The 13,707-nt window shown below is 44.8% G+C and overlaps 2 protein-coding genes and 1 long non-coding RNA gene across 3 annotated transcripts; 1 reads left to right on the top strand and 2 right to left on the bottom strand.

Moving 5' to 3' along the window:
• Positions 1-724: 724 nt before the first annotated feature.
• LOC119215934 (adhesion G-protein coupled receptor G4) lies at positions 725-9,422 on the bottom strand. The gene is made up of 26 exons (XM_037468497.2): positions 9,126-9,422; positions 8,877-8,938; positions 8,674-8,716; positions 8,455-8,480; positions 8,124-8,278; positions 7,878-8,021; positions 7,689-7,762; positions 7,534-7,602; positions 7,307-7,329; positions 6,865-7,013; positions 6,598-6,727; positions 5,831-5,931; positions 5,453-5,657; positions 5,218-5,383; positions 4,952-5,101; positions 4,683-4,808; positions 4,517-4,562; positions 4,336-4,439; positions 3,802-3,923; positions 3,432-3,700; positions 3,136-3,250; positions 2,654-2,732; positions 2,196-2,397; positions 1,660-1,761; positions 1,329-1,493; positions 725-949 (listed from the first exon to the last, which is right to left on the bottom strand). The coding sequence occupies exons 1-26, from the start codon at positions 9,264-9,266 to the stop codon at positions 819-821; spliced, it is 3,099 nt and encodes a 1,032-aa protein (XP_037324394.2). The 5' UTR covers positions 9,267-9,422; the 3' UTR covers positions 725-818.
• Positions 5,069-10,716, top strand: LOC134106145 (uncharacterized). Its single transcript, XR_009942531.1, has 4 exons — positions 5,069-5,141; positions 9,157-9,245; positions 10,068-10,266; positions 10,636-10,716. It is a non-coding gene; the product is annotated as an uncharacterized LOC134106145 (long non-coding RNA).
• Positions 9,462-12,030, bottom strand: LOC134106143 (adhesion G-protein coupled receptor G4-like). The gene is made up of 5 exons (XM_062558143.1): positions 11,864-12,030; positions 11,570-11,651; positions 10,951-11,132; positions 10,617-10,857; positions 9,462-10,324 (listed from the first exon to the last, which is right to left on the bottom strand). Exons 2-5 carry the CDS (start codon positions 11,640-11,642, stop codon positions 9,915-9,917), a joined length of 906 nt encoding a protein of 301 aa, XP_062414127.1. The 5' UTR covers positions 11,643-11,651; positions 11,864-12,030; the 3' UTR covers positions 9,462-9,914.
• Between the last annotated feature and the right edge of the window lie 1,677 nt (positions 12,031-13,707).

Below are 13,707 nucleotides of genomic sequence, written 5' to 3' on the forward strand. Positions count from 1 at the left end.
GGGAAATTAAGGTTTGATTTACATCGCCCGGCGGTTGCAGATTTATAATTTCAATAATGCCACATTGAATAGCTTGGGAGGAAGTAGAAATTTAGTTAAACTGGAACTTAAATGCCGCACAAACTTCGGACTTCAAAACCTCTGCTCGTTGATGAATAGAAATGGAAATGTATTTTGGGGAAGTCTGCAGAACGAATTCCAGCCTCTTGGTGTGCAAACACTGTGTTGAGGTCAAGGACCTACGGTTGATTTAAAAAAAAAAAAAAAACAATTGTCAAACTTAATGGGGAGAAGTTCATGGAGTATGGTTTCCAGGGATATCTCCACGATGCCAACAATCCTCCACATAATGCCTGTCGTTTATTCAAAATGTACGGTATGAATAACACGGCAGTCCATTCAATGATGGAGCGTTAATCCTCCCATAATCTCATAGTGATCAAACACTTTATGGCCACAAATCGAGGTGAAACAGTGACACGGCGAGCTTTTCCATCTTCTTGAGGTCAGATTTGTATTATTTCCTGATACAAACTGATGCCACAGCCTTTTGTCGCCACGGCTCCACTCACCAGTTGCTTGGCAACCATTTCCTCCTTGGAACGGAATCAACTAATCGTGTCTAAATAATTACAGGCTCTTTTACAATATTTAGCGAAAACAATAGAATTGCATGGTAAAATGATCTAATGAAGCTGGAGTACAACGGCATAAAGATCTGTGGTCTTTATTCAAGTACAATATACGTCAATGCAGCCACATTGAGACAGGATAGTTTCTAGGATTTGCATGTCTGCATATGTCTGGTCCTGTGTCTTTTATCTTGGTTCCTGCTGGACGTGATTCCTCCAGCCAGGTGTGCGGTTCATCTCCCCGTGGGAGGGCAGAGCTTCTGGACCCAGCGTGCTTCTTTGGGCACGAGGGAGAGCCAGGGAATTCACAAAAAGGCCTAAAAGATAAAACATCCGCAAACAAACAGGTTTGTGTGTGTGTGGTTTGAGAATACGTGCCTGGAAGTTACACCTAAAGGGAGCTGTTGGATGGTAGAGAAAATTATAATGTCCTTTCAGGCTCAATTACCAAGGTGTTCATGCAATTATTTAACGTCATTGATCAGTGACCTTCACACTGATTCTAGCAGCCAACGGGACTGTGATAGTGTCATCTTATTTAGTCTTGACTAAATCTGTGATTGTAATCATTTCAAGCCAATCTAAGATTAATTATTACATTGGATAGAAAACTCTTTTCAATGTGCTAAAATGATATGTGCGGTGGATAGTTAAGTATTAATTAAGGATGCTTTGGAGTGAATAAGCTTCGCTCACCCAAGTTTGGTCTCTTGCAGGATGAGTTTCTCTGGCTGGAGTCGGAGGAAGCTGATGTGCTGTCTGTGGAGCTGGACTTGACTGAGCAGGCCGATGGTACTAATGCTCTTGTAGGGTTGGATTTGGGTCTGGTTATTCCTCCAATTGATGCAGAATTGCTCCATTCTGGGGGGAAAACAACAAAAAAAGATATCGGAAATCACAAAATTAAAGCCTAGATTTGCCTGCATTGTAATTAAATAGTCTCTATGCCTGCACAAACAGTGATTATACGATATATATTCAATTCAGCATGAATACAACCACATCATACAATGTGTGGCCGCCATACCAGAGTACTCATCAAGTCGGAAACGTCCAAAGCAGAGGTGAATTCTCCACTGTTTGCGGACATTTTCCTTCATCAGACAGTGGAAGAGGAAGATGAAAAGTCCTGGAAAACCAAACAAAAAAGGATGAATAGCAAGATTAGACCCTGATTTGTTCGTTTTGTTGGTTTCTAAAGTCCCCTTGAGCAAGGCATCACTGTTTCGGAACTAACAAGGGACGGGCTTTTGTTGCGCCACTCAGAGAAAAAAGAAAGCAGTGTAACAAAGAGCAGTCGAGCTAAAGGCAGTTAAGAAAAGGTTGCATCACTCTGCCTGATTCTCCTTTTTAACTGATTTCCTTTGAGCTGTGTATGTCAACTGAAATGTTGAGGAAGTCGGCGTTCGCAGTTCGCCAACCTTCCCTCAATTTATTCAGCGCCCTTTCAAGCGTACATGGCTCTTCTGTGTGTGTAAATGAGGCTTAAACGAAGCGCGTTGGCCCTGCTCGGATATATACAGACATGACATTGTCCGGCGTGGCTCTCGGTGAAACCAAAACCTTGCAAGGTGTTGAGTCCAGCGAAAAGGTACAGCAGAACTACTCTGCCTGGTCCCCAGGTGAAGAAGCCAAGTGTCCACGTCAGTCCGAGTAACAGCGTGAGGCTGGCGACGCCCTTCAGGTCGTGCACGAGTCCCCTGCGGGTCCCAGCCGGGCTGTTGGCTCGCATGTGGCGAATCTGGATCAGCACGACCACAAAAACCTGAACGGACCGTCGACAGAAGGTCAGATTCAATAGAAACAATTATACGTTTAAATATTAGTAGGCTAGTGATCTTGAATGAGCAGATTTATCATTAGAGTATAAAATGTAAAGGCTGTCGAGCTTTGTCACAACGAAGCGCTGTCAAATTGCAGATATTGCTTCTCAAAGTAAATGTAATTAGAAGAATGCTGACGTATAATATAATGTGTGTGTATATATACAGACATTTAGTTAAAATGTTGGAATTATTTACCGCAATGTTGAAGAGAAAGACCAGCAGCGCATAGGCCACGACAGACACGTAGAACGTCACATTGTCCTGAATCCAACAGCTGAATGAGAAAGAGGAAAAAACGTCAAAATCTTGATTACAAATGACATCCCGTTCAGTTTGGTCCTTCAACATATAAGACCGGCTGACCATAACAATGAGGTGGAGCAAAATGTGACATCTAAGAGGAAAAATGTGTGGGTTAACACCATAGAGACGTTTAATCGAATCAGATAAGAAATAATATTATGCACTCTTCTAGTTATCATTTATTACATTAGTTGCTTTATTACATTAGTTGCTGTTGGATCTTGGTTGCTAATTGCTTTAACAGTTAATGACCAAAGAGTGTAATATACACTCAAATCTACTCGTTGATCTTTACTGCTCATCGAACCCCGTGTTTTCTCAAATAAACCCCGAGATAAATGGAAAATGATTATATAAGATGAAGCAAATCTCACAAGCTGTCAGAGTCGCCCAACGGCGCCAAGCCAGTCGAAGCGTCCGTGTAGAGGTGGCTGCCGTACGCCTCTCTGTCCACGATGAGCACCAGGACGCAGATCACCAGAGGAATCCCTGGAGGAACCGTGTAGACACTTTCAGAGCGAATCCTTATCATGACAGGGGTTGCAGTTATCGACTGGCGTTAAGGCTGGTGAAGAAACCTCTGCTCAGCAGCAATGTCTAATTGGAAGTGCTTTGTTTTTGTGTTTTTGGCCCGAAGGCAAAGCAGGAGCCAGTTGAACACGTGACTAACCCCATCCCAGAGCGCAGAACTTGAGGATGTAGGAGGGCACGTAGACGTTGAAGACTTTGACGAGTGCAAAGTACATGTTGACGGCCTCCAACCCCATCCAGGTGAAGGACGCCAGCAGGAAGTAGTGCAGCACGGTGGCCACGGCCACACACAGGCCATAGACGCCCCAGGAGGACAGCCACGAGTTGACCAGAAACACCAAGTTCAGGCCCAGCAGCGCCAGGGAGAGGTTGATGAGGATCTGAGAGGGGTAGTCTCGACGGAGCTTTCTGAGAAAGGCCACGGAAAGATCAGAGTGCGTCGGCGGTTACACTTCAGTCGCTACCACCAAGGGGGGGGGGAACGAGCGGCTCGGCGGTCGGAGTCTCACTCGAAGGCCGTGTACGTGAGAACGGTGATTCCCAAGAACAGCGACGAGACGCCACAGCCGGCGTAGGTGATGATGGTCAGGATCTGCTCGTTGGCCGCGTCCAACGGAGTCCTGGAGACATCCTAGAGAGCAAAAAAATGTTTAAATCATTTCAACTTTTCTTATTTCTGTATTTTCAGCCGTTTTTAAAATTCTTTTCAGCTTTTAGCTTTCGGCTGTAAGCTTCTAGCATTCCAACACATTTTATGCAGGAAATGGATTTTTTAGTTCCGGTCACTAAACTGAAGGTTGTGCTTGATTTCAAAATGCAAAATGTCGCTTTGCCATTTTGTCACTCGAGGAGAGGAAGCTTTTTCTCACAGACACTTGTGCTAATCCAAAATAATGAATTTGGGTCAGACCTGGTAGTGTATATAGTAGTAGTTCATTTGAATACATTTTGCTTTGAGCTCCCTCTGCTGGTACATTTGGGTTGGAACACTTGTGTGTCAGCTACTTACTGCAGACATTCTGAGGGGGATAAAAACGTCCTACCAGAAGAACTCCAAAGTGCGTGAGATGATCACAGAGGCACGTTGTGTAGTCGGAGCTGCTGTTTGCAATCCTGCAGCCGTAATCGTCCCAGCCTCCGAGTCCTTCTACGGGAGCACAGACATTTAGGGTCACACACACGGTTCATCCAGCAGGGAAAGTGATCATTAAGAGCAGGACCTACTGTTTTTATTGAAGTTCCAGTACACACACTGCACGTCCTTTTGGAGCTTCAACGCAGGTGGAAATGAAAAGCTTTTGTTAATCAAAGTCATCCATCACATTTGCAGCAGAGGACGTTTTAGGTTCTTCAGGAGTTAGCCACATGTTATAAGCTGAGTGGATCCTACTGTATTGGGAACGAGATGGCGCAGCGTGACCTTGACGTCTTCATCCATGTTCTTGACCGGGGCAATGGCGTTGGTCACGCTGGCTGACACCACGAAGGTGTTGAGGCTCCGCCCATTTTGGCTGTCCTGAAAATAGTGACACCAGGCAGGTGCAAGTTTGCTTTATCTGAACGTTACACCTAGTATAACTAAAGCACTGATGTTTCAAATAAACACTCACGTGTAACTGCATGCTTTCCCCTTTAACAGATCCATTGAACACAGTTTACCTTGAAGAGCGTTGGGATGCCGAAGAACTGAAACTTGACCCGCGCCGTGGCCCTTTGGCCACAGCCGCCCTGCGGGAAGCTGTGCTGCAGGGCCGACGGCAGGAAGATGAAAGCCACCGTGCCGTTGAAGGGAGACCTGTTGATGAATATCTGCAACACGGAGGGAAATGTATGCATTCACACCGACTAGGTCTGTATCCATGGACAGTAACGGTCAGTGGGATCGGGGGGGGGGGTTGGGTTGCCGTTAGCGTTGCTTCACTAACCTCCGGCTTCGTGCCGCCGCGGTCGGACGACACTCCGAAGGTCAGAGTGCTAAACTGTCCCGGCACTACATCCACCACTGACATGGCGATGGCAGGAGCAATCAGAGTGAAGGAGTCCTTGTAGTCCACCATCATGTCTCCTACAGCATCGGTTATGTTCAGGATCCTGGTGGGGCGGACAGATCGGGGTCAACGGATGCTGAGCGGGGCGATGGGTGAGAGGTCCCGCTCTTACATGTTGGTAAACGGCAGCAGGTTGCTGTCAGATTCCAGGATGTCGGAGAGGGTGTCGATCAGAGCTTGGCCCAGGTTCGGTGTGACCCTGCTGAGCTTTACAACGTCCTGCAGCTTGTTGAGGATGGTGAGCAGCTCCTGGTAGTTGAGTGAGGAGTGGTCTCTCAGTAAAGCCTCAATCATCACCACCACGTCCAGTGCGTTGTCTGCAGGTAAATGGCAGACAAACGGGTTGTTGGTTTGGGAATTAAAACGTGCAAACTGTCCCTCTGCTGGCTGGCACACATCAGTTAACGACCATATGGATTCTTTGGATTTGTGTCATTGACATGATTAGAATTATTAATGGTGCAAAAGAAGTAAATCGTGAGTATCAGACCAGCAGTGACTTCGATGTGATCCAGATCAGGGATGGTCTCCACCACCCGGTGACAGTCTTTCAGGTCCGGAGCGACCCAGTTGGTACTGAGGCACAGTTTACTGTGGGTGGGGGGGATGGGGGGCAGGTGGAGAAATACAGGAGGAGAGGGCCCTTAAAATTGTTTTTTTTTTTTGTTCCTTCTGTTACTCTTACAGCTGATGCTTCCACTCTTTTGTTGTCTGTAATTCATGCAGAAGACGCTGGACAGAGCGCAGGTGTTTGATCCGGGGTTTAATCATCAATTAACTCCATAACCGCCTCTTGATTAATGATTTTACAGCACGGCCTTCTACAGGTGGCCATCAATAAAACGTGTCACACTTTGTCAACACACGGAGTCTTGAGCACAGTGACACGGCCAATGTGTACCCACGGATGTAATGTAGACTAATAGGACTGTATTTATTCATGTGTCCAATTTGTGTGCGCACTGTCCACCTGCTACAGACACAAACACACTTTTCTCAGCAGGACTTTATGATGAGTTGTCTGCAGGTAATGATTTCAATGAAAAAGCTGCAACAACAGGATGACATCAATATACAGGTGTTCACATGCTTTCGGGCTTGCAAACATCATAAAATGTCACTTTGCCTTTGATAATCAAATCAAATAGTAATATCCAGCAAATAACTACCAAACAATGAATAATAAATAAATATGTTTCTGTACCTCTAGTCAAGCAGGCATGTATTAAAAATGACGAGATGAACCTGTGCGCTCACCAGAGCCGAGTGGCGTTGCGTTGAGGGTTTTTGGGGCACGGCCTGCTTGCCATTGTTCCTCCTGAAGTACGCGGCCACTCAAACAGTCCCCTCCGCGTCAGCCGGGTTTCTGCATTGCACATGAGTATCACTAAAAAAATGGTGAGAGGATGTCGAAAAGAACATTATTTGTTTCAAGACAATTTAGTCTTCACTTGACAGACTTTGATAATATCATTTTAAAATTGTTATACTGTTCAACTTTTATTGAATCTGAACCTAACTCACAAATTTGGCTTATCTGGATGTCCTCAGTTGCTATGGAGATCGATCCGTTGCTATAAGGCACCAGCAGCAGGGATCGTATCTGCTCTTCCATTTCCTGTGTGTCTGAGAGCGACATCATGACCCGGACCTGGAAAACACAGCTCTCTCTGCTGTCAGTGAAATAGTTAGTTATTGTTTGCAAATAGCTTTGTATGAGTTACTCATAATTTAACTTGTATCATTTTCTTTGGATGGATATGTTTCATCTAAGAATTCTCAAAGCTAAATTTGACACCGGATTGTGGGTGCGGCGTGATAAAGTAAATATGTCTTCTAAGCGACCCTGGTACGTTTTCATTACTTGCCTCATTGTGCGTCTTGCATTACATGCACTGATTTCCTTTCAGTGGAATTTGTTCATAACATATGTAAGTGAAATTGTGCAGCGCCACGTGATCCATACCTGGAAACCTTGCGCTCCAACACCTGGAAAAAATACAAAATATTATTAACTGCCTTTTAAATCATTTGCATATCTGAAGTTTGATTAGCTTAGCATAAAGACTGGAAGCAGGTGAAACTGCTGGCCCGCTAGCTCCAGTGTTGCAAAGTTGTGATTTCAATGTGCAAAACATACAGCATATATTCACAGTTGCATTTGTGACAGCAGAGCTTTTTATGTTTACTTACTCTGTCAGACAGGTTTGACAGCTGGAGGTCAAGGACCATCATCTTGTCGTCAGGTAGACTCGAGTTGAGCTACGCAGGGTCAAGAGGTCACAATTAAGGAAAGACTTTGTTAAATACCTAAAACTTATAAAACTATTCTATTCTGCCAAACATACCCAGGTGGAAAGAATCTGCAAAGGGTCATAGTCTCCCGTTATGGAAACATTCACTGTAACCTCAAAAAACAGCTCTGCAGGGGGCATCCAGACAAAAAAAAGAGTTTACTGTTAAAATAAAAACCCTTTAATTATCCACACAAAACTGTGATGGAGAGCATTTCGGCGGCTGAACATGACCAGGCTGACCCGAGATATTTGCAGGGCTTGTCGTGAGGCTGGTTGCCAGGGTGGAGGCGCCTGATGAGGTGCTCTTGGCGATGATGGACGTTGTGGGTTTAAATGTGGTGGTTGTGACCTTGGCCACATCGGTTGGGACAACAGAGAAATTATCTAGAAAACAATGAAAGAAAATCCAGAACCAGAATGAGTTTTTCGGCAAAGAACCCCCCCCCCCCCCCGGACGCATGTGAAGAAGTGAGCACTGCTTCCTACCAACGGGCGTGGTGTGTATCGTGTCCATGTCAGTCCACAGCTGCAGCTGCCCGCTGGGGTCGAGGTAGACCTGACTCAGGTTGGAGTGCATCTTGCTTTGCACATCTGCCACATCCAACCGGGGGATGACGCTGACGTGAACCAGGCAGTTGAACCTACAGGGGAGACTTAATATGAATGAAGCGCTGCGTGCAGAGAGCAGTAAAAACACCAGCCTGTTTGTTGAGGACTTATTGCTTCATGTCCAGTTCATCCATAGTTTACCCATTTTGTGGTAATTAGGAAATCTGAAATCATTAAGTATAACAGTATAAACCCTGAGCCATGTTACCTTGTGTAAGGGAGCGACCGCCACACCTGAAGAAATAAAGAAACATAGCGTGAAAATGTGTTTTTATGTTTACAACAAATGTCATTCATATAAATTGGCGAACAATGGTTGACTAAGTAGCGTCTGAGCACAAACCATTTCTTCTTTCATTCAACCGTCATCTTGCAATGTACATGATCAGAGCTGTGTGACTCCTCCGGCAGGCTCTGGTGTACTTACCGAGATGTCTTCATGTTTTCTTTTTACCCACTGGACTTCTTGTCTGGATTTGCAATAGAGATCAGAGAAACTAATCACCCATTGGTTCCCCTTCCATCAAATAGTGTTAAAAGATATGGTTTGATTGATGTGACATTCACAGGCATTTTATTATGGAATGCATTGAGTCAACGTCAGTGTTGTAAACCATCATTTTCTCTCACCTGGTCGCTTCACTCACAGACACCATGTTTAAATAGATGGTTTGTGGCAGAATCTCTCTGAGCTGCAGGAACAACGAAAAGCAGATAACAGCAAAAGCCGCTGTGTTTTAATGTGGGCGAACTAGATCTAAATAGCACTCATTCAACAGTCTCATACTTCTTACAGATACAGCCTCACACTAAAGTGGCTGCAAGAAAACAAATAAGCTTCATATTGCTGTCATGTGTTTGTTGGTTTGCTTCGCTCACCCATTTGTGTGCGATGTCTCTCGCTGTGTAGAACTCCACGTTGGAACGGGAGATGGAGAACTTGAGTTTCACTTCGTAAGACGACCACACTGCCAAGCAGCCGAAGGAAACACGAAGGAGGTAAAGAACAATAAGAGACATCAGCACGCTAACAACAGCAACATATTAAAAAAGATAACTGATCAATTTCAGGTATTTTTTATGTATCTTCTTTCTCAATTGTAGAAGCAGAACTGGAGTGCATGAATCAACTCATGTTGTACATGGTGTTAGTATCGTTGCTATTATTGTCATTACTGTGAAGGGCATTTCCTTGACACAAAGCTCAGTATTTACATTTGGTAGATATGTTTTAGATTTTAGAAAAAATAGGATTCTTAATTCCTTAATTAAGGAGATTCACTTAATGTGTGCTGGCGATGATGTCACAATGGGAAAAAATGAAAACTAGACGGGTTAATGGCTCGATCCCAGCCAAGTACACACAATCAGAGACATGCTGACCCCGCGTTGTAAACAAAGGTTAACATAAAGTTTTATGGTGACCATTACAGCTCGTTCTAGCTTTGCAAAGAGAAAATAACAACCTCTGACAGCCGTGTGATTAAATGCTTCTGATCGTCATGTTATTGATCACAGTACGGCGTCTATATTTACCGAACTGACAAAGAGACCGTGGGTCAATATTGAATTTGAGGGCTGAGGACACACAGTAAACCAAAGCAGCCACGGAGGCAACCATTAAGGATGGAAAAAGCTGTAAAACACTTGATGACACTGACAGACCCTTTACTGCTTTGGTGCGTTAACACTGTGGGAAAAGGGGAAGAAAATATCCAAACTTCTTGCGTTCAAATTTGAAAGAAAACGTTGTACTTTATCAGAGAAATACATATTCCAGTGGATGTAAATGTTGTTCTCCATCGGCTCACCGCACTGCAGGCTGGGGTCAGGGATCGGATCACAGGCCTGAGAGTCCCAGTCGTCCATCTCCCACTGCACCAGGCTGCCTTCGGTGCATTGTGATATCACTTCCTGGTGGCTCCTTTCTCGATCCCACAATCGAAATAGAGAGAGTTTGCCCACCGGAGCGGGACGCGAGATGACCTTCCCGTTGACCAGGTGTCGTGATGCACCCAGAGTAAGTGTCCCGTTGGCAGCTAGTTCGCAGCTGGGGTCGGTGCAGGAGGGGGTCGATTCTACATTGTGAGGCAGGAGAGGAGGAAACAGCACAAAATGTCATCAAACTTTTTATCTCCTGCTTTTTTTTTTTGTATCCCACAAAGGGTGTGCAGATGGTCCCTGTAGGCCTACAAATAGTAACTGGGCATGTCTCTAATGGCTCTAGAGTGGAAATGTGTCTTGTCTGAAGTGATAACAGATAACATGAAGTGTTATGGTGACAGACCATCGGCGTAAACCATAGTTGTTAGAAATAAAAGCCAACAAAAATAAAATACTCTTCCAACTTGTAGCTCTCCCTTAACCCACCTGCCTGGATGTCCACCAGGTCGCCGTTGACGTACAGGGCCGGTCGGTCTTTAGTTTGTGTCCAGGTCAGGCACAGCGAGGACCACTGGGACCGAGGAAGGACCATCCCTGTGGTGGTCCACTTGGTCCCCAGCAGCCAGACCACTAAGCGACCCTCCCTTCCCCCCAGGCCCAGCGCAGCGCCCTGGGCCTCGCCATGCGTGTACATGAAGGCCGTCCACGGCGTGTGGTCTTCGGTGGTCTAGATGTGGTAGATGAAATATGACACGTGATTCACAAAGCCTTGAACTGGGCAGTCCTCGTGGGGATGACTGGTGGAGTTTATCATCAGCACCTTGGACTTCATGCTGAAGCAGGCCGTGAGCTCCTGCAGGGCGGGGAGGGACACCTTTAGTCTCCACCGGGCGCAATTGGCGCGGGTGAAGTCAACGACGTTCCCCCACAGGCTGCGCTGAGGGATCGACCAATCATTGACATACGGCGCAGCACTGAGGGGCAGACGACTTGTTCCTGAAGCTGGTGGGTGGAGCCGAATGAAAAAGATCAATGTCTTACATGTACACTGTCTTAGATCTTAAAACCCCAGATGTTTGGTGACATCTGCATGTGGAGAAATCTCTGTTTACAAAAGCTGGCTTCAAGTTTTTGACCTATCATCTAAAACAAAGAGATAACATGTGTAAGTGCGAACCTGTGTAGTGTCAAACTACGGTAAACTATGCTTTAGATATTCCTGCCTTATTTAATATGAACAGGGACTTTCTCACAGATGCACGCAGGCTGGACTCTAAGAGACAAAGAACTCAGGGTTCCATCATAGCTCTTGTGTAACCATAACAATGAAGAACTATGACATTTATTGTGATCCCTCCCTGGTTTCAAGTATTTTGATTGATCCAAATTTAAATGTCATTTCTTTAGCCAACACTTTCATGCAAAGTGACTCAACGTACCTCTTTCCGTAGTGATTGGACTGCTCAACAGCAACAGAGTGATGAACACATGCAGGATACTCTGAAGAACCATAATTCAAATCTGAAACAGAAAGTTTATTTCATTTCAATGTTTTCAGTTCAACTAAATAAAGTTTTGCAATATCTATTAAATATAAACATAAGATACAATATTCGTATCAATAAATGAATTATTTCTTTAAGAATGATGATTTGAAGTCACCTAAACATTTATGAATGCTGATCTTAAAGACCAAGTTTTGTTACTACCTTAAAGGACTCAAAAGTACTTACCTGCAAAAAATACAAATTTTCCAGAGGATATCTCTGAAGGTAAATTCTGGTCCAGATGTTCAGCAACAGTGCGAAGAACCTCAAAGTGGACAAAGCCTGAGAGGAGCCACAGTGCAGTCTCTGCAAACACGAGTGGTGGAGCAGAGAACGTGTTTTCGGGGAGGGAGGAAGGGAGGAAGGGAGGGAGGAAGGGAGGGAGGGAGGGGAGGAGGGAGAGAAATGGGTATAAATATAATCTTATGTCTTGTTTTGTCTTAACAGAAAAATCCATTACTACGAAAAACAGTTGTCCATTACGCTTGTTGCAGTTTGTTGGATGAAGTTATAAGAAAAGCCAGACACACATCGCTTGACAATGTACTAAAGGTTTTTGTTACTTTATTGGCCTACTGTTTGGTTTCATTTCCCCTTTTCCAAAGTAGACGACACATGAACAAAACTCAACACATTTGGAGATATCACACAATACGATTGCAAAGACAAAGTCTCGTCTTGGTCTTGTTCCTCTGAACTGTACAGGTTGCATTTTATTCCACTAAAGATCCATTAGAGTGTGATGGCCAAGTTTAGCAAAACGGACAGCGAAGGACATATTAATCACATACATTGTTGTTAAATAGGGATTTAAGCCGAGGCTTTTATTTGTAAAGCACATTTCAACAACAAGGGAATTCAAAGTAGTTAAAACCATTAAAACCCAGAAAGATGTATCCTTGTGTAATTCAATTTAAACAAGACCTACATCGACTGTCAGCTCTTATGTCTCCACCCAAATCCTCAGCTGCTTCCTGGAGCTGGAGGGCCTGCTCCTGTGTCTTCACAGAGGAGACAGTGGGCAGCAGATACACGTTCTGGTGGCTAAATACTGTTAGACTGCAAAAGGAATAGGACCATCAATACAATAATGCAGTTAAAAAGTCCATCTCGTGTTCCCCCTTACTGTGGGGAAGTAGAACATCCAACAGCACTACTTTTTTTCCTGTCACTGTCAGCCACAAATATTTTCTGCCACAAATATTTGCGTATAAAACCTCATTTGTGACATCATACTGTAGTGATGACAGGACTTGGGCCGGTCTCTTTTATTCCTATATCTGGTTTACGCACCATTACAACGGAGCCATTGTCACCTTTTATTTACCGAGGAGAGGCTCAATAAGTATTACTTTCTGCTGAGCCAATCTATACACACCAACCTCCGCAACAAGGAACTCAAATTTATATTAGAGATAATAAGAATGCGTACACGCCATTGTTTTTGTTTGTTTTCACAGAACCAAGCCTACACATAAAATATTTGCCTGACCTGTTACATGTGTGACAAGCGCATCGGGTCCTCGTGGCTTAAATCATCTAAAACAAACGTCATGGTGCACAACTCACGGCTTATCTCATACCCACAGCTCACTGCCTTTGCTTTGGTGAAACAGAGCTCAGTAAAAACGTCACAGTCGACCCTGTAAAAGCGTTACTGGACAGGTGTTACGGTTCAAGAAGCCACCCTGTAAAACCGTAACTGACAGGCGGTCATGACAGGCCACCCTATAAAAACGTGACACCTGTCAGTCAGTCCGCCGAGCAGGTCCCTGATGTTCGACTGCACTGTGCTGTACACCATTTGTTCCAACCCGAAGTGTCGAAGTGCCGTTCATGCTGAACCAAAAGAGAGCGCCCTCTGCCCCTCCATCTGTCCATAAGGGGCCCGGACCTCCCCAGTGCGCGTGACCTGCCTAAAGGCTTCGCTATGTGACCGTGACTCTCTGGGTGAGAGGAAAATGGCGTCATTATTGTGAAACCATATTTTTTTTTCTAGAAAAAGTGTGGCTTCATGTCGGGGTAGCGGG

Source organism: Pungitius pungitius, chromosome 16 (assembly GCF_949316345.1).
Source record: "Pungitius pungitius chromosome 16, fPunPun2.1, whole genome shotgun sequence".
In the NCBI taxonomy this organism is placed as follows: Eukaryota; Metazoa; Chordata; class Actinopteri; order Perciformes; family Gasterosteidae; genus Pungitius; species Pungitius pungitius.

Bases quoted from the DNA above. Each gene is read 5' to 3' on its own strand.
- LOC119215934 (XM_037468497.2), bottom strand. From the start codon at position 9,266: ATGTCTCTTATTGTTCTTTACCTCCTTCGTGTTTCCTTCGGCTGCTTG. The intron at 3,251-3,431 runs GTTAGTCACGTG...CGGTTCCTCCAG, and splicing joins GTTCTGCGCTCTGGGATGGG to GGATTCCTCTGGTGATCTGC. The intron at 1,762-2,195 runs GTTTTGGTTTCA...TTGGTTTTCCAG, and splicing joins TGGACTCAACACCTTGCAAG to GACTTTTCATCTTCCTCTTC.
- LOC134106143 (XM_062558143.1), bottom strand. From the start codon at position 11,642: ATGGTTCTTCAGAGTATCCTGCATGTGTTCATCACTCTGTTGCTGTTG. The intron at 11,133-11,569 runs GTACGTTGAGTC...TCCACCCACCAG, and splicing joins TCCAATCACTACGGAAAGAG to CTTCAGGAACAAGTCGTCTG. The intron at 10,325-10,616 runs GTGGGTTAAGGG...CTCACAATGTAG, and splicing joins CCTGGTGGACATCCAGGCAG to AATCGACCCCCTCCTGCACC.